The sequence below is a fragment of the Lissotriton helveticus genome, chromosome 2_2, assembly GCF_964261635.1.
Source record: "Lissotriton helveticus chromosome 2_2, aLisHel1.1, whole genome shotgun sequence".
NCBI classification, from domain to species: domain Eukaryota; kingdom Metazoa; phylum Chordata; class Amphibia; order Caudata; family Salamandridae; genus Lissotriton; species Lissotriton helveticus.
In genome coordinates, this window is record NC_136060.1 from 305,891,967 (window position 1) to 305,912,150 (window position 20,184).

The 20,184-nt window shown below is 48.1% G+C and overlaps 1 protein-coding gene across 2 annotated transcripts in view; it reads left to right on the plus strand.

Moving 5' to 3' along the window:
* Positions 1 to 12,313: 12,313 nt before the first annotated feature.
* The window catches only part of BOD1L1 (biorientation of chromosomes in cell division 1 like 1), a 500,752-nt gene continuing 492,881 nt past the window's right edge, over positions 12,314 to 20,184 (plus strand). For both annotated transcript variants that reach the window (XM_078678462.1, XM_078678463.1), the window contains exon 1: positions 12,314 to 12,552. In XM_078678462.1, coding sequence (XP_078534588.1) covers positions 12,436 to 12,552 — 117 coding nt within the window. In that variant the 5' untranslated portion in view covers positions 12,314 to 12,435. The remainder of the gene's footprint in view (positions 12,553 to 20,184) is intronic.

Below are 20,184 nucleotides of genomic sequence, written 5' to 3' on the forward strand. Positions count from 1 at the left end.
CTTAGTGAAGAGAACTCCCAAGTGGAAGGGTAGTTCTCCCCACAATTCAGCTTGAGAGAACACACGTTAGACCTGGTACCATTGACGTGAGTCTCCCTTCCATTTTCCACTGATTGCCTCCTCTGTTTTTGATATGTTTTGCTGGTTTAGATACTTTGGGCACTGTGACACTGCTATTCAGTGCCACAGTGCAAGTGCTCCATATGTTAAATTGATGTACTGATTAGTGACTCAATGATTGGCTTATTTTATTTACTTGTCAGACCTTAGTATAGTGCTCCATGTGTGCCCAGGGCCTGTAAATCAAATGCTGCTGGTGGGCTTGCAGTACTGATTGTGCCACCCCCAGAAGCAGCTTGTAAAATGTGTCTCTGGCCTGCCATTGCAGAGCCTGTGTGCAGTCTGTTACTACCATGTCGACTTGGCAAGTGCACCCACTTGCCAGTCCCTAAGCCTTCCCTTGTGTGCATATCGGATACCCCTAAGGTAGGCCCTATGGCAGGGTGAATTGTATATAAGAGGTAGGCCATGCCCTGATGTGTGTGGCATGTTCTGATAGTGAATTACAGCCGTTTTCGTGTTTTCACTATTGCAAGGATACCTGTCCCCATAGGCCAGAATGGGCAGTTTGATCATAACATCTTATAATCCTAAGTGACCCAGGGAACATCGTAGAAATTCGAATTTAGTATGCCTGAACTCAGAATGATAAAATACACCTTTTAGTAAAGTTTGTTTTAACATTCTGTGTTTGAAAATGCCACTTTTAGAACGTAGGTATTTTCTTGCCTAACCATCCAGCCAGCCTCTGCTAGGTTGTGTATTGTATGTCTGATTTTGTGAGTGACAGGGGCTGGGGTGGCTCCAGGAGACAGGGTAAGTCAGCACAGGGCTGAATAGACCTATCTGCATGTAGAGTGGTGGGAGGAGTAGCACCTGGGCCTGAATAGGACTGTGCCTGCATTCCACAATGCTGGCTCCACCTCCTGTGGTGTGTCTGATGACCATAGCCCACCCTGCCAAAGGAAAGAAGGAGTCATGTAAAGAAAGTGCTCCAGGAATGCACAAAACAGGTTTGGACTAGGTACAGGACCCTCTCCCTTCAGAGGACAAAGGATTTTGCTGTATAAATATTAACTAGCAATTTTAGATGTGGTTATGAGCATACACCTAATATAGGTCTCCCCTCTCCATTCACAGTGTGTGGTCCTGATGAGAACTCTGCAATAAGAAGAGTTCGAAATGCGTAGACCTCGTGTTTTCAAAGCCATAAGAAACTAAACAGACAATCGGAATTTTATGGATTATTGACTTATGTTTACATTGTAATCTATGGCTATGTAAAATTTGTTTTTTGAGAAATTTGTTTATTTATTTTTTGTAAATACGAATGGTATGATTGTGAGTTTGTCTGGGAATGTTTGATAGTGATTTTGATATGACATTGAGTGTGAATGATGATAGAAGGGTGAGGTTTTTTGTCTATTGCATAGAATGTTTTGCATAAATTGTGTGTTATAAGTGTTTTTGAAAATAGTAAAAAAAAAATTTGAACAAAATAAGTTTGAATATTTCTAATGAAGTGAATTAAAACAAACAAAAAGATTAAATCAAGAAACTGAGGTCTCCTCACTTTATGTTTGATTCAAGGGTGAGAAGAAAAATTGATTTCAAATTGAGATAGGCAGCATTGGCATTTCTTTAGTTTATAGTACATAAGGCTGTGGCTTGGCCTTGCTGCTTGGGAGCCCATACCCAGTGGTGTTTATTAGTATAAATATTGGGGCCCAGGCCCAAGAACTTTAGATCACTTCTGGGAAAACAAGATAAACCTGTGCAAAAGAGAAGGATCAAGGAAACTGCAAGAGTTTTGACTGCCCTTCTGCCAGTGTGCTGTTTGCTGGGTTGGCCTGCAGTGGTGTCTTCATTGCCAAGGAAAGGAGAAGGAACTTTTAAAGAAATGTCTTCATCTTGCAGAATATTACTCCAAGGGCTTGATTTGAGCTTGCTCCTGACCGAAATCTCAGGGATAGCAGACTTCACCCCTTCTGTTTGCCTGCATCTGGAACTTGCTGTTCTAGCTGATACAGAAGGAATTCTGCAACACCAATGCCGGCGAGCGATGCTGTCATCTGCATCCAAGCCGTGAGCGCTGCTCCGACTTGCATGTAGACCTGATGCCGGCAGCCATGCCACATCGACGCCAGCAAACGACACTGTCAGCCTGCCATAGCCGTGAGCGTTGCTCCGACTTGCGACGTACGCCCGACACCTGCTGCTGTGCTGCTCCGAAGCCGTCATCTTCGTGGAGCGTATCGTCGACGTGGGTGGTCAAGAATCCATCGGCATCGTGAGATCATACGGAACCGTGGTTTCAGAGCCATCGTGACGTCACCTCCTCTCCCGTCAGGAACCGACGCCTCCTCTGCCTGCTCCAGCATCCAGGACACCGACACATCATCTCCCCCGAAGCAAGGAAACGACCCGCAACGCGCCAATGACAGAGCAACTCCCCGATGCCATGAGCTGTGTTTGTTTTCGCTTTTCAAAGGTACTGTTTTGTGTGGGTCTGTTTTGACTCTGGGCCCGACACCGTGCACCTCGCGGTCTGCGCCGTACTTTGTGATTTCTTTGCCTTGATGTCATGATAACTCCTGTTGGGGTTATCTGTTGCTAAAGACTGCTTTTAAGTGAATAACCTATTTTTTAACTATTTCTACTATCTTGAAGAATTATTATTGATTGCAGTATTAAGGATTTTTGTAGTTTATGGTTTTGTGATAAGTCTATATAAAGAATACTTATTTTTATAAAACCTGTGTAGTGTCCATCTGTAGTGTTTACACTATATTACTGTATGTGCTCACAAATGCTTAACACACTGCCTCTGAGATAAGCCTGTCTGCTAGTGCCAAGCTACCAAGGGGGTGGCAGAAGTTATCCAGGAGTGTTATCCCCTTTCCCTGACTTAGAAGCAAGGGTCCCTATTTGGTCAAAGGTGTATGCCATTGCCAACTAGAGACCCACAATTCCAACAGTCCCTATTTGGCCTAAGGTACCTGCAGGTCTAACAGCCCCAATGTATTTATTTATTGTCAGGAACAGCAGTGCACGTATTGCCAATGCTTTGTTTACAAAGGCTTTAAATTTGAGACATAATTTCTCCTCTATCTACTCGAGTGTGAACCGAAAGACTACTATGTATTCAGTATATAAGGTAAAGCTTTGCTGGTTAGACATAACCGTACATTCAACTCCACTGCGAACAAAAAAACATAACAGAGTCCTGTCAAGTATCACGAATCAGACGTGATTCTAACGCATTTCAGTGTGGTGATCCGCATCACCGCACTGAAATGCATTGTCACGCATTTGCATAGTGTCTGAAGCTCACCGGAGCGCTGCCTAAAACTGTAATATTATGGAGTGTGGCAGCTAAACTGGCACTGCAGGCAGACTGCTCCTGTCGGCTTGGAGCTGTAGCTGAGCAGGTTGTATGATGTTACAACGCGATCAAAATGATCGCGGTACATCACAACGCATCTTTTACAACGCAAGTCGTTACCACGACTTGCGCTGTAGGGTGCTGAACTTAGGAATAGTAAGATTTACCATTCCAACTCCAGCCTACGTACAGTAGGGAAGGTGTTGGAATAGTAAATCTACTATTCCTTAGTCTAGAGTGCCCTCCAGCGCAAGTCGTGGTAACGACTTGCGTTGTAAAAGACGCGTCGTAATGGCAACGCGGTGTTTTGACCGCGTTGTGAAGGATGTTTACCGCTGAGCTAGGCTGAGTGCTGGTAGGCAGCTCACTGGCTGCTACAATGTATCAAAATTATGTCTGCTGCACGGTCCTCTGCTCTCGCACGGTAGTGCACAAAAGCTACTATAACATTACAGACAGGGGGGCGCCTAAATGAGATAAAGCCATACCTGGCACCGCGGGTGACATCACATCCTGCTGCGCCTGCTGCCGGCGGTGAGTTTATTTTGGAACTTGAAGGAACTGCAGCGAGGGGCATGGCTCCGCAATCATAGCACTCGCAGAACTCTGGAACAGGAAGGAAGTGAGGTTGGTCAGGATTAAAGCAGCGGGGAACTCTAATGTGGAGTTGTGCTGCCCGCCACGCCCCGACCTTGCCTCCTGGCGTCCAAGGCATAAACTCAATGCACGGTGCTGCATGTTCATATACCCGGCGACGTTTGACCTGATGACCGAAGGGCCACAGCTACATCGAAACTCTCTGAGCATCATGTAGAGGCAGCACATACAGCTGAGCCAGAGACTGTGGCCTGGCGTTCATCGTTGTCGAGGAAGTCTATGTGGTTACGTCCCGCCAATTGCTGTCGGCTCAGTCTCGCCTCAGTCAGTAAGGTATGATCTCCTAGGCCTAAATTGTTAACAAGCCTTATTTATGCACTTCAGGATTAGCAGAGTGAAAGAGGGCGTCAGAGTACATGCCACCAGCGGTGAACACTTTGCATATTTTTGATATTAGGTTGCTGCTCACCCCTTCTGACCGCAGAACTGCACAGAAGAGAGAAGCCTGGTTCCTGTACAGGGTGTGCTTGGGTGGAGGGGGGTGTTTGAACGTGGTAGTGTGTCCGGTCAGTGAGTGCGTCAGTGTCAGGATAGTTGGGCGCTGGATGGGCGGACCGGCCCAGGAGCTTCAATGAAGCTGAAACTAGTGCACTTGTGTCACTTGGTATTGTTAGCGCACACTGGGTACAGCAGACAGCTAAGACCATGGTGGTATGACCCTGTGACACGGACAGGTTGCAGCTTTTCCAGCACTTTACAATAGTAGAAACAGTTCAGTAATAAGTAGATAAAGGATTATTATGCTAGGGAAAGGGAGCGACAAGATACCACTCACGAGTTGGAAGTGCTCACCTCTCCAATGGCAGCAGTTGTTGTTGACAGGCATGGCTAATGTTACAGACTCTCCCACACCTCCACCGGATTTTCACAGTCTTCGTCTGGCAAACCGGCCTTTCGACTTATCTCCCTGTATTTCTTTTTGCTTCCATTTCTAGCCCAAGAAAACCATCTACATTAAGCTGTTGGTAACGTCTAAAAGGACTGGATCCGCAGAGGGAAGTCGGTTACGATCAATGGGTGCAGAGTGCTGTCCCCTCTCAGCGCATGTATGGGCTGGGCGGAGAATGGCCTCTAATGGACAATTAAACGTGAGTGCTAATGGCTTCTGTGTGTGTGCTAATGTGGGTAGCATCTGTACTTAATAATGCACCTGCCCCAGGGCCCAGTGCGGACCGAAGTCACTCCTGCCTGCCAAAGGTCACACCTGTTGACTGAAAACTTCAGGAATGACAAGAACTCTGGAACAGGAAGGAAGTGAGGTCGGTCAGGATTAAAGCAGCGGGGAACTCTAATGTCGAGTTGTGCTGCCCGCCGCGTCCCGACCTTGCCTCCTGGCGTCCAAGGCATAAACTCAATGCATTGTGAACATTAACATTCCCTGTGAACTTTTCTTGGTAACCAAAATCAGGCCCGGACTGGCCGTTGCGGGCACCGGGCAATCCCTCGGTGCGCCGCAAGGGTGGATGCCGGTTTTGGGCCTCAGGGGGCTGGTTTTGTTACAGGGCCGTTTTTGCAGCGTTGCTGCAAAAACGGCCCTGTAACAAAATCGGCCAAAAACTGGCCCTGGCAACGAGCGCGGTAGCACCCCCAAAACCCCCCCTGGGGGTGTGGGGGGCCGGCCGAGCACTTTGCCAGGGCCGGTTTTGGTTCTCAGTCCGGCCCTGACCAAAATGTTCATTTTACCCTCATGCACAGCAACTGCCACCACCAAACCCAAAGGGTTTGCGTTTAATTTGGCTTTGTCTTCCGTAGACAAAATGCAGAAAATCAGAACAGCTGTTGTGCTGAGAAGAGGTGCACCCGACACATCACCACAGTAGTCCCCGTCAGCAGCCTTCAACTTTTCCTCCCCCACAACTTTGCCTCCTTCACACCAGCCAAACCTTCACTTGTTTCCTTTATCCAAAAGCCTCAAACCCAACAAGAACCAGCAATGGAAATGTCATACATAACTAATCTGAAAACGTGGCGGCTATGCTGTAAATCATGATCTCCATTCGTTGCACTGACTTCCTACGCTGTGAAAATGTGCCTTTTCTGGTGCAGTCACTTTGCTCAAATGGGTGTCATTTCTGATATGTTTATGTTTCCCTCGTCTTCGTTGCTTGATTTTGCGCGCAAGAAAGTGTCACTCATAGTTGTGGAAATGTCACTCATAATTTCACTTAAATTATGAAAATGTCACACATAGCAATCTGAAACCTTGGCAGCTATGAAAGAAACATTGTCATCTGCAACACGCCAATAGCTCCAACCGATTGCATTGCAAATGCTTATTGACATCACACACAAGCCCTTGAACGCCACCCTTCTTAAACCAGCATCTCCGAGTAACCCAACTACCTACTCTATTCCAACCATCTCCTCTGTCAGAACCAAGCATCCACCTAAACCCTCCCGTGCACCCTCATATAGGTATAATATCCCTATCACCCTTCTTAGCCCCAGTGACCCCGTCACCAAAATAGTCTCGACAGAACTGCGCTGCCTACTCCACAACTGCAGATCTGCAATAAAACACAAAATCGAAATCTCTGATACTATCACCCTTCACAATATTGACCTGTTATTCCTAACAGAGACCTGGTTCAACGATACCTCTCACTCTATGTTTGATCTCCTTCTACCCACAGGCTACTCTATTTTCAGGAATGACAGACCTATCAAAGTTGGGGGAGGTGTTGCAGTCATCTTTAGAAACTCCCTTCAATCAATCAATCAATCAATCAGGTCATTTATAGAGCGCACTACTCACCCGTAGGGTCTCAAGGCGCTGGGTTGGGGGGGGGGGTGCCGTTACTGCTCGAACAGCCAGGTCTTGAGCTTCTTCCTGAAGGAGAGGTGGTCTTGGGTCAGGCGCAGGTCGGTCGGGAGTGAGTTCCAGGTCTTGGCGGCCAGGTAGGAGAAGGACCTTCCTCCTGTTGTCGCTCTTCGGATGCGGGGGACGGCGGCGAGGGCGTTGAAGCAAGACGAGGAGACGGCGTTTACTTGTCTGGTCATGGAGAGGGAGGAGTCCAGGATGAAGCCCAGGTTGCGTGCGTGGTCCGTCGGTTTGGGTGCGGTGCCCAGGGCGGTGGGCCACCAGGAGTCGTCCCAGGCGGAGGGCGAGGAGCCCAGGATGAGGACCTCCGTCTTGTCCGAGTTCAGTTTCAGGCGGCTGGTCGTCATCCATTCGGCTACCTCTCTCATCCCTTCGTGCAGGTTGGCTCTGGCGGTGGCGGGGTCGTTGGTCAGGGAGAGGATCAGCTGGGTGTCGTCGGCGTAGGAGATTATGTTGAGGTTGTGTTGGCGTGCGATGGCCGCGAGGGGGCTCATGTAGACGTTGAAGAGGGTGGGGCTCAGTGAGGATCCTTGAGGGACGCCGCAGATGACTTTGGTGGCCTCTGACTTGTACGGTGGTAGGCGGACTCTCTGTGTTCTTCCGTCGAGGAAGGAGGTGATCCATTCCAGTGCCTTGTCCTGGATTCCGATGTTGCCGAGGCGCTGTACTAGGGTGCGGTGGCAGACAGTGTCGAAAGCCGCGGAGAGGTCCCGGGGGATGAGGGCCGCTGTTTCTCCGTTGTCCATCAGAGTTCGTATGTCATCGGTGGCAGCGATGAGGGCGGTCTCGGTGCTGTGGTTCGCTCGGAAGCCAGACTGTGAGGGGTCGAGGGATCCATTCGTCTCGAGGAAGGCGGCCAGCTGTTTGTTGACGGTCTTCTCGATGACTTTGGCCGGGAACGGGAGGAGCGAGATGGGACGGTAGTTCTTGAGGTCGGTGGGGTCTGCTGTGGGTTTCTTGAGAAGAGCGATGAGTTCGGCGTGCTTCCAGCTCTCAGGGAAGGTGGCGGTGTCGAAGGAGGTGTTGATGATGTCCCGCAGGTGGGGTGCGATGACAGCGTCGGCCTTGTTGAAGACGTGGTGAGGGCAGGGGTCAGTCGGAGATCCGGAATGGATGGAGTTCATTGTGCGGATGGTGTCTTCGGTGCTGATCGGAGTCCAGGTGCGGAGGGTGGTGGTGGGTGGCGTTGTTGCGGTTGTGGCTTGCGTTGGTTGGTTGCTGAAGCTGTTGTGTATGTCCGAGATCTTGTTGTGGAAGTAGGACGCGAGGGAGTTGCAGAGGTCTTGCGACGGGGTGATGTCATTGTTTCCGGCGTTGGGGTTGGAGAGCTCTTTCACGATGTTGAAGAGTTCCTTGCAGTTGTGTGCGTTGTTGTCCAGCCGGTCCTTGTATGTATTTTTCTTGGTGGCGCGGATCAGTTGGTGGTGTTTCCGGGTGGCGAGCTTGAGGGTGGTCATGTTGTCCGTAGTTGGTTCCCTTCTCCAGACTTTCTCGAGGGCTCGACAGTTCTTCTTGGAGCTCTTGAGTTCGTCGGTGAACCATGGTGTTTTTCTGCTGCAGGGTCTGCTGGGCGGGGTTCTCAGAGGGGCGAGTTCGTCCGCGCCGTTGTTGATCCACTTCGTGAGGTTGTCGGCGGCCTGGCTGGGGTTCGCTGAGCTGGCGGGGGGGTGCTGGTTCAGGGAAGCGGTGAGCTGGTCGGCTGTGATCTTGTTCCAGCTTCTTCGGGCAACCTGTTGCTGGTGGTGGTGGATCTTCAACTCAAGGCTTTTCCCATCAGCGCCTTCCGCACTTTTGAATGTCTATCTCTTGAGCTTCAAATACACCACCGCTCAACCCTCAGATTCCATGTCATATACCGCCCACCTGGCAGCGGCCCTTCGTTTATGGAGGAACTCACTGACTTCATCAGCGACCAATACACACAAAGTGACAATCAGACCTTCGTGGGTGACTTCAATCTCCACTGGGGCTCCCTGCATGACTCTTCTGCGAACTTGCTGGCCACCTTCCTCTCTACAAACGATCTTATCCAACACTGCACAGAACCAACACACTCTAAGGGCTCAATCCTGGACCTTGTTATTTCTAAAGCAGGCATGCTTTCTATCGCTACCCCTATTCACGTAGACTGGTCTGACCACCTCCTCATCCCATTCTCTCTTCACCTAGCTCACTCTATAACTCTTGGCCAACCTAAGAGGGCTACCTCCTGGTTCCGTGACGCTAAACATATTGACACTGTTTCCCTCTGTGAATCAGCTTTGCTGTCACTTCCAAGGCTAGACCCGAACCTAGATGTTGACAATCTCACCTCACAATGCCTCTCAGTCCTTGCAGTCGAAATCAATAGCGGCGCTCCTCTCCAAAGCAAAAAGAAAAGGCCCATTCCCTCAGCACCCTGGTTCAACAAATCCCTATATGAAGAAAGGAAGCACCTAAGACTTCTGGAGAAACAATGGGGGCAAGCACCCTCCACCGATAATTTGGCTACGCTTCGTTCAGCAAGATCCAAGTACCACAAGCACATCTTCCTGGGGAAAGCATCACACTTCAGAACACTCCTTGACTCAGCCAAAAATAGACCCAAAAAACTATTTGATCTCATCAAGAATACCAACTTCGCTCCCCCAACCTCCAATTTGGAGGATTCTACAAAGAAAGCTGCGGATTTCGCTGTATTCTTTGACAAAAAAGTGAAATCACTTGTGGCTCAGGTCGCTCATCCTACCCCTCCAGAGGAGCGCAAATCACTAGCCATTTGGCAGAACTTCGACCCCATCTCTGAAGATGTCCTCCTCAAGTGCATCCTCGAAACTAAGCCCTCCAACCACTCGCTCGACCCAATCCCTAGTGCCATTGCCATTGACTTCTATACCCATTCTCTTCCCTATTGGACCACTCTGGTCAACCTCCCACTCTGTCAAGGCTCCCTTCCTGTTCCCTTCAAAACTGGGCAGGTCACCCCTCTGCTTAAAAAACCCACTGCGGAGGCGAATGACCTCAACAACTTCCGCCCTATCACTAACCTACCCTTTCTTGCGAAGATCACAGAAAGATGTGTTGCGAAACAACTCTCTCGTCATATCAAGGAAAATGATCTTCTTGACAATTTTCAGTCCGGCTTCAAAACTGCAGCACTGAAACTGCCCTGCTGCAAGTGATCGATGACGCGCTGCGAATACTAGACTCGGGGGGGTCTTGTCTTCTAATTCTCCTCGACCTTTCGGCAGCCTTTGACACTGTCAATCACAACACCCTCCTCAACACTCTTCAACAGAGAATGGGCATGGAGGGCACTGTGCTGAAATGGTTTGCTTCTTTCCTCTCTGATAGATCCCAAATGATCAAAATAGCGGACAGTCTTTCATCTCCTTCGGCGGTGGGTCAAGGTGTTCCCCAAGGCTCTATTCTTGCACCCACATTGTTCAATCTCGATTTGGAACCTCTGGGAAATCTCCTAAGTAAATCTGGGGTCAACTATCATCTCTACGCAGACGACACTCAAATCTACCTCAAGGTTGCCTCCACTCACGATCTCTCCATCCTAAGCTCTACCCTTGACTCCATTCAAAACTGGATGTCAACACATCAACTGATTCTGAATCCCTCCAAAACTGAATTCCTCCTCCTCTCCTCCTCACTTTCTCCTCCCCCGGTTCAATCATGGATGGACCAGATGAATCTGCTGAACAATAAACCCATCATTGTTGACGTGGTGAAACCTGATTAACTGACCCAGGTCAGAGAGTTCTTAGGGTCCACCCCGTTGTAACTCACCACCATCATTGTTGACAGCACAAGATCCCTTGGTGTCATACTCAACACAAAACTCAATCTACTCTCCCATATTAATTCAATTGCAAAGTCTGCCCGATACCAACTGCGCCTTCTTTGGGGGATTCGTCGCTTCTTCCCGGAGCATGACCTTAAAACCCTGGTCCAATCGCTGGTCCTCTCCAGACTGGACTACTGCAATTCTCATCTGACTGGCCTACCCAAATCCCACCTGTCCCCCCTTAAGTCTGTTCTCCATTCAGCCGCTCGTTTCATTTTTGGGGCCAAAAGAAGAGACCACATCACTCCCATGCTATCCACCCTCCGCTGGCTTCCCATCGAGGCTAGAGCTATCTACAAGACTGCCTGCATCACCCACAACGCCTTGCACTCCTCCTCCCCGCGCTACCTGGCGAATAAACTGAAACTCTCTGGAGGCTCTAGACCATCACGAAATGCGGAAAATCTACTGCTTGAACCTCCCACTTTCAAGAAGGAAAGATCGATGGCCCAATCCTTTTCTGGCAGCGCAGTGAGAATCTGGAACTCACTTCCGCCTCAGCTCCGGACCACCACCTCCTCCCAGGCCTTCAAATCGGACCTCAAAGTTCTCCTCCTTCAAAGACACTTCCAAATGTAGTCCATGCCCTCTCTATTATCTGAAGGAAACCCTTCCATTTAGAAAATCTACTAACTTGACTATGGAAGTGTGTTCCCAGTGTGCTCCTGTGGTCTGAGAGTCTGCCATTTTTTGCAGTATTATCCTTCTACCTATGTTTTGTACTTGTGTGTAACATGCACCCGTCACTTTCTCTTGTAACACACTGTTTTCTACCTCTTACATTTGGTTGTTTTCGATACCTGCACAAGTGCCACCAGTGCCTACGTAACGTTTGTTCTTGTGCTTGAGTGTCCTCCTTATATTGCAGTATTATACCTCTATGTTTATTTTGTACGCTTTTGTAACCAGCACACGTCACTTTTTCCACCTGTAATGCACCGTTTCCTACCTCTTGTATTTTGTTGGCTCACGATTGTCACTTTTGTAATGCACCGTTTGCTACCTCTTGTATTTTGTTGGCACACGATTGTCATTTTTGCTTCATTTAATGTAACGTTTGCTTTTGTATTTTTCTCACTTGTAATGTTCTCATGTATCAGTTATGTTCCTACTGTGAAGCGCTCTGACACCTTCGGGTAAAGTCCGCGCTATATAAAAACGCATAAATAAATTGAGGAGTTGTGCCCTGGTTGTAGGGTGTGTGTTTCTGATTAGCGTTTTTTTTCCCCATAACTTTCTCCCTCCCCAGCTGTTTCGCTACAAACCCTCACCCCTTCTTCCTCTTCCCCCCTCTGTTAGCGCAACCCACTGTACGTCCCTCTTTATCCTGCTACACATGCGTAGACTGGTCTAAAACCAGACCGGGAGGGGGGTGCTGCGGGGAAGACGTTTATGATGGACGCACCGAGTACGTGATAACCATCCTATTTGCGTAGGGCTTGCTTTTTATCGGTAGGGGTCGCTGCGTTTCTTCAGCTACTGTTTCAGAGAAGGCGTCTAGGCGGAAGTGAGTAGTCGTTGTTTGTCAACAATCACCTTCGGATTCCGGGTCAGGGGGGCGCTCTTTGCAGCGCTGACAGCTTTAGGGTTTGAGGACTTTCGAGTCTGCCAGTAGGGAAAAGAGCGGAGCCTTCTCCCTCTGCCATGGCCAGTATTTAAACGGCACAGTTCGCCGCCATGGCTAACCCGCAGCCTGGGGACCCGAAGTTGGTGGCGCAGATCGTAAACCGCCTCAAGAGCCAAGGCCTGTTCGATCAGTTCCGCAGGGACTGTCTGGCTGATGTGGATACCAAGGTGACAGGGCACGTGGGGTTCTAAACCGTGAACAGGGGTTGAATGAGCAGCTTCACGTGGGAGGAGGAGGGTATGTGTATCTTGGGGGAGTGGGCCAAGGGAGGTGTTGGTATATTGCGAGCAGACAATTGGTCCTAGTGGTAGTCGGGTCAGAACAACGTGAGTGCTGAATAATAGAATAGGCGACCTGGTTTGGCAGCCGTTGTTTGCTGGTTAAGGAGCAGGGATCTGTCTGGTTAATGCGTGATGTGCTGCTCCAGTCGAGATTTCTTTGAAATATGGGACTTTTGGTCTTGTAATTGTATTGTAAAACAAGACTACAAGTCCCAAATTTAAAAAGAAATGCCTGGGCTGGCACAGCACGCCACGCACGAACCTCGGAAACTTGGCAGCTATTCTTGATGTTAATCTGTTCGGGCCTGGTTGTAGGTACATCTGTAACTAAGTGCTGTAATTTGAAAACATGTTCCCCGGGAACCCATACATTGTGAGGGGGGGGGGGGAGGGGGGGGATCAAGGTGTGGCAGGTGAAAGGGGATGGACTAACGAGGGGAGGAGTCTGACAGTCAATGTATAGATTTTTTTTGTAAACCGCTGCAACTAGATTGGCAACAATGAAAAATATGATAGTAAATCTGTTCTGGCTTAATTGTTCACAAAGAGGCTGCATTAAAAATAAATTGCAGAGTTAAGATACTGACTGCATATGTCTGTGTGTGCATGCCGTTTTTCTGGGTCTAATATTTACAGTAAGATAACTGGGGGTTAATTCACTTCCTGGAAAGATGTTTGGTCTAGTCAGGTTTGACAGAAAATTTGATGAATAAGACACAGGGTTGATATACTTGTGTTCAAAGTACATCACACACCATGCAGATCACCTATTTCTTAACTTGATAGGTAAGCAGGTTACTTGCTTTTGTCTCAGAGATCCTTTTGCGACTTGCAGTTCATAAATTGCATTATTTCTAGCATACTAATGTGCGCTATGAATCGGATTCAAAGAGCTGCATGCAAACTGCGAGGAAATAATTTAGATCCTTGTTGTTTTGTTCAGTGTGTTCATTATTCTGGGTGTTCTGAGAAGGCCTTCGTTGGGTAGTAATAAAGTATTGTTTGTACAGACAGCCCCAACCACTGCATTATGTTGTAATTCCTTACTGTGTTTCTTCTGATCATGCACTCCTAAAATATTATGACTACCAGCATGGGTAATATATTATAACCCTCACTGTGTTATGTATCATATCTTGTACATTGATTTACACACTTGAAAGATTTGTCTGTGATGTAAGGCGATCTGACACCCTACAATGGGATAAGCTGTGCTCTAAAATATTCAAAAGTATTTGCCAATTAAAGTGTCATTCAGACAAACAAATCATCTGACATTCTGACTGTGCATTCATATTACATAAAGGGGCTGAACAACGTCAAAACCTGCCTCCAAACCATAGTTTCTCCTAAGTACTTGTAAATTAATTCCAAGCTGTGTGTCTTTGTTGTTCTCCATTGCATAGGCATCCAGGTTACAGGCTCCAGACACTACACAGCCTGGATGGTGGCCATCTGATGTCCTTTTAAATTAGGCCATTGTTTTGGGCCCAGCTGAAAGTGAAAATAACAAAGATCCCCTCACATCTTGCTATGTGATACTCTGAAGGGGAAGCAGACAATGTGCAAGTCCTGCTGAATATGTCCCAGTGTCTACAAAATACATGAGGAATAATTCAGCATAATGCACTGGGTCCAGGCTGGATGCGAGTTCAAGCTCAATAAAAACTGCCAGATCTGGGATCCAACTGGATGTCCCTTGTTTTCAATCATGCCACTCAGTGTCAGTTCTCAACATTTTGAACAGTTGTAGCACCAAGGCTGGGATTGCACAGCACCTGGTGCGTTGTCACTCAAATAATTTTTAAGTTGGGCCGATTTGTGAAAGACATATTGTTGACTTACCAGTAAAATACAGGACTAGGAGCCTGTCCATTGCTTACCATTGGTTGGCGTTCTGTCACTCTCATTTGGCCGTTTCTTGTTTGACTGCTTTTTTGTCAATCTTGTGTTTAGTCCTCCGATGGAGAATCGACATTTTATCCCTCTCTTTCCTATGCCCACGTTTATAGAACAACTTTTTTTTGTTCGAGCACTTCATGAGTGTGTGTTTTCCATCTGTCTCCCTCGTGCTTTTTTCACCATCTACAATCAATCAATCAATCAGGGAATTGTAAGCGGGCTACTCTCCTGTGAGTGTCTCAAGGTGCTGAGTGGGATGGGGGCGAAGGCGTGAGGGGATCCGCAGATCTGTTTAGCCAAAGAGCCAGGTCTTGAGGATCTTCCTGAAGGTGTTCAAGGAGGCACATGATGCCTGCCGGTAGCTCATTCCAGGTCTTGGCTGCAATGTAAGAGAAGGATATTACGCCTGCTCTGGCTCTGTGGATACACGGGGTTTCGGCCAGTACGAGGTTGGAAGATCGGAGGTTTCTTTTGAGTACATAAAAGTTGATTCTGTCGTTGAGGTATTTGGGTCCGTTGTTAGGCATTTGTAGGTGTGAGTGAGGATTTTGAAAGTGACTCTTTTCTCCACGGGGAGCCAGTAGAGACTTCGTAGGTGTTGACTGATGTGTTCGTGTCGGGGGGATGCAGAGGACGAGTCTGGCGGCGGTGTTCTGTATTGTCTGGAGTTTGCGGAGTAGGGACTTGTTGATGCCGGCATAGAGTGCGTTTCCATAGTCCAGTCTGCTGGAGGTGAGTGCGTGGGTGACTGTCTTCCTTGACTCAGGGGGGATCCACTTAAAGGTCTTGCAGAGGATGCGGAGGGTGTTAAAGCAGCTGGAGGTGACGGCTTTGACCTGTTGGTTCATGGTGAGTGATGAGTCGAGTACGAAGCCGAGGTTCTTGGCGTGGTCTGAGGAGGTAGGTGGGCTTCCGAGGGCGGTCGGCCACCAGATGCTGTCCTATGCAGAAGGGGTGGTGACGAGGACCTCTGTCTTCTCGGGCGTAGAGCTTCAGGCAGCTGTTGGTCATCCAGACTGCGACATCTTGCATTCCATTCTGGAAGTTGAGTTTGGCAGTGGTGGGGTCTTAGGTGAGGGAGAGGGTGAGCTGGGTGTCGTCGGCGTAGGATACGATGTTAAGGCCGTGTTATCGGACGATGGCTGCGAGACGGGCCATGTAGACATGGAAGAGGGTGGGGCTCAGGGAGGAACCCTGTGGGACTCCGCATGTGATTTTCGTGGGGTCGGAGAGGAAGGGTGGGAGTCTGATCCTTTGGCTTCTTCCGGTGAGGTATGATCGAATCCAGTCCAGGGCTGATCCTTGTATGCCTGCGTTGTGTAGTGTGGCGACTAGTGTGCGGTAGGAGACGGGTCGAAGGCCGCTGATAGGTCGAGTAGGATGAGGGCTGTGGAGTCGCCTTGGTCCAGGAGGGTGCGGATGTCGTCTGTGGCGGCGAGTAGGGCGGTCTCTGTGCTGTGGTTGCTTCGGAGTCCAGATTGGGACTGGTCGAGGACTGCGTTCTCTTCAATGAATCGTACAGTTTCCCGTTGACTGTTTTCTCTGCGCCCCTATGATTCCCTCTCCCTCCTGAATTTGTGTTGATCTCTTCCACCCTTGTTCTTCTGCCCCTCTCTGAGCTTCATGTTGTTCTCTTTTGCCAGTTTTCGCTCCCACTTCTAGCTTCTCTCCTCAACCCAGTGTTGATTTACCCCCGTCTCTTCACCGAACTGCTCCTCCATTGTTCATTTATCTATCAAGCACGCTTTCCCTCCTTGCTTTCAAACAGTGCTTTTGTGCTACTTTTTATGAATTTACTGATCTATGTTGGATTATTAGATAAAACGCGTCCTTTTGTTACCATGCTCCTATATGTTGAACGCAAGCACACTGCTACAAAATAATGCAGCGGCCGCATCATTGCATCTTTTTTCATGCTGCACAGCAGCCGCAAGCATGTCTATAATGTAGGTCTTCTAGGCGAGATCTGTTGTATTTGCTAACATTTGTTGAAGAGATCACCACCTTTGTGCCTGGCTAGCACTTAGTAACTTTGACTGTGACAGGGTTGCTCTATACCAATGACGTAGGAGGTAAAGGTCTATACCAGTGGCCTACGAGTTGAGGGCTACTTTTCAAAATTTGAAAACTAAAGTTTTAACACAAACTCCAGTAATTTGTTAATGACACAAACATTTCATCTTGCTCTGCTTTGTTTGCCATTCAGCAAAAGATTTTCTCTTCAGACCTCCTCAGCAGTGTCAGCCTTTTCCAACGAGTAGCATGTGAGCTACCTGTAGCTCCCAGCTATCCATTGGTAGCTCTCCTGTGTGCATCTTTGCCTACTAAAGTAAAGATTTTGCTTGGTTGTATTAACATATGAATATTAAAATGTATACTTGTATATATGAGACGTAGGTGTATGTATTTTCAGAACTTGTATGCTGATGTTTGAAGAAAAATAGATGAATTTCTAAAATATATTTACTGCTAATAATTGATAAATCATTTAGCGATGGGGAGACTTTTAAAAAAAATGTATTACTCTTTTGCTGGGGCGTTACAGCTATTGCTGATATGTGTTACCCACATACAGTCATTCCACATTGATAACACCTTTTGTACATTATTACTGGCACCGCTCCTGTTTGAGCTGAGGTGATCACTGCTAGTATTCTTGTATATGGGATCCAGTAAAGTATTTTTGTCTGATCATTATTGCAACACAAAAAATAATAGTAACTCATGATAATTATTACTGAACTTAAGTAGCTCTTATTGCAAAATAAGTTAGAGACCCCTGCTCTAAGTTGATACTGTCAAATTGTGTAACACAGCTTTGTTTTTGTCAGCATAATTTTTAATATCATTTGACCTGGTGATAACGAACATAAAAACACAGCCATCTTTTAGTATTGCATCTATTCAACAGGGAGAGCGAAAATGTGGAAGTGCTTGTGAGAAAGGAGAGAAAAAAGAGAATGATACGAGGAAGAGAAGGCATACTGTGAGGGGAATTGTGTGTGAGAAGGGTAAGTGGGGTTTGTGAGGGAAAGGAGGATTTGAAAGAGGGAATGGAATGGGTGAATGAGTTTGTGAGTAGCATTTCATTGCGAGGCTAGAGAGCATGTGAATAAAAATGGGATGTAACAGGAGTGTGTGGTACAGAAAAGAGAGTCTTTAAGAGAAGGGTGGGAAGAGGGTGAGACTTGAAGATATGTGAAAGGAAGTCATGAGAGAACAGAGGAGTGTATGAGATAAGATGGGGAGTTGACTGTGTTAAAGTAGTTTGATAAGCTTTAGGAAGCGGGAAGGATAGAAAGAGCAGTATATCAGAGTATGGACAGAAATGGTTAAGTGAGTGGAGAGTGTGATAGAGGAGATTGCGACATACTAAAAGGACGGTATAAGATTGAGAAGAGTAAGTGGGATGCTCATGCATTTACGAAAAGGAAGGCAGTGAATGGCCCTAGTTTGTGGACGCAGCGATAGAAGTAGTAGAGCCAAGTAAGAACAAGAGGAGTGTGTGAGAGATACATGGATGAAATAGAGTAAAATGAGAAGAGTCTAACGTGTGTAGTTTATAATAGGTTCAATTGTCACAGAAGGGGGTGACAGCCACAGATGTGAATGAAGAGTGTAAGGCATTGCGGAGAAAGGAATGAAAGACAAATGAAGGTAAAATGAGAAACTGAGAAGAGACTGCCAAGAAATAGAAGTGTGAGCCGAAGAGGTGCACATGAGGGGGAGGGAAAGAAAATGACAAATAAGGAAAAGTTAGGAAAAGATAGAATGGATAGAGGGAGAGGATGGGTAGAGGGAAAATGATGTAGACCAAGGATTATCCAATAAAGAGCGGGAATGCAGAGACAGAAGGACAATGGTGAGAGGAGAGCAAAAGGGCAGCATAGGAATGCGTTTTTTTGTGCCTTTCTGTTTTTAAATGGGCCATACTGGTCACTTGCTGCTTTCCTCTTCTCTCTTTCACTCCATGAATAGGAAAGATGTCTGTATTCCTATAGCAAGGTCTCATCCTTTGAAATCTAATATTCCTTGAAAATTTGAATGTCATCAGTAGGATCGAAAGAAATTAGCAGCAAGTCTGTGGAATATGACACCAGCAGTTAAAGCAGTGTCAGCAGGTCCCCGAGTGACACCAACAGGACTCTCAGGATACAGACGTGGAATATCACCCATTTGGCTTTCAATAGTCTGCTCTGCTAAATCTGTTCTGCAGGGAATGGATGGAAGACTTCAATTGCTGCCTTCTGTGATAGAAGGTAGCTTCATTTGCTACTGCATTGCTATAGGTGTTCTGTGAGGAAGCAAAGCTCGCACTGCTGCAGCATGAATGGCTAGTGTCCTGTGATGGGGAAAATCTTGCGCTGCTGTAGCTGTATTTGTCCTCCGAAGGATGGATGCTTGCATTGTTTCTGCGCAAGATGAGTTGTTTACACTGTTGTTGCCCTCTCTGGATGTAATGGATGCACTCCCATAACCTATCAAGTGAATCAGGTACTGTTTCACCTATATTTGCTGTGAGACACCAGGACCAGTAATCCTGAAGAAGGCCCCGTTTTTTTAGGTCTCGCGCCTAGCAATACACTGCGTAGCAGTGTTCACGCAGCGAGAGTCCTTTTGTCCGGGTTTTGAAAACGCACCTGGGAAATGCACACGCTCGTGCTTGTGATTTTACCTTTGCGGCCTGCTATTGGCCTTTCCCTGCGTGTCGTTTTGTTAAATAGCACACAATAGGCCAGAGGCTGGCGCATAGCTCCGCCCCTGGCCTATTGGTGTCTATTACACGCATTTCCTGTCCTATGGTTTCAATTATCGTGCCCAGACACGGGCGCGATAATTGAAAGCATATGGGCGCGTGCACGCACCACTCACAGCTTTGTTTTTTCCAAAAGAGATCGCTTTCGGTTTTGCGATGGCTGCACAGGCTCCTTGTATTCCACAAGCCTGCACTTGCCACAGCCTCTGTCGACAGCTGTGCTCCCCAAAATGCAGCCCGTACACCTTCCTCCGACCGGCGCTCGTCCTGCGCCGGACGCTGCACAGAGCGGCAAAAGGTGTGTTTTCGGCAGCGCAGCTGGAAAGCAGGCCGGCCCGCACCTCTAAGCCACACATGCTGCCTTTTAAATAAGTCAGAGCAGAGCATGAAATTGAAGTGAAGGCACTCCTGGGTGTGTTTCGTTCTCCCTGGCTCTTTTTGTTCCTTCTCAGCCCGTTCCCTTTGTAGTCGGGACTTCCCCCTTCCTTCCCTCAGCCTCTCCGCTGCTCCTTTGCCCCCGCGCCCACACTTACCATCTGTGAGAAGAGCGCTAGCTCGATGGTGTAAGGCAGGAAGGCGCTGCAGTTTGGGGCTGCCCTGTAGGGCCCGTGAGCCACATACATGCCCAGCACCGAGGCGGTGAGGGCGGCCGAGCTGCTGGCTCCCAGCTCGCTGCCTCTACCTGCCCGGGCTCCCTCGGCTGCAGCCAGGAGTCCCTGGCGCTCCACTGTCGCGTAGACTGCTCCTGGGCCGGCGCTCTGGTACTGCGGGTAGCCCAGCTGCGGGAAGGACATGCTGCCCTCAGTTCCCGGCTCGGCGGCAGGCAGGCTGACCCCCAACCCCCTCATAATAATGGCCTG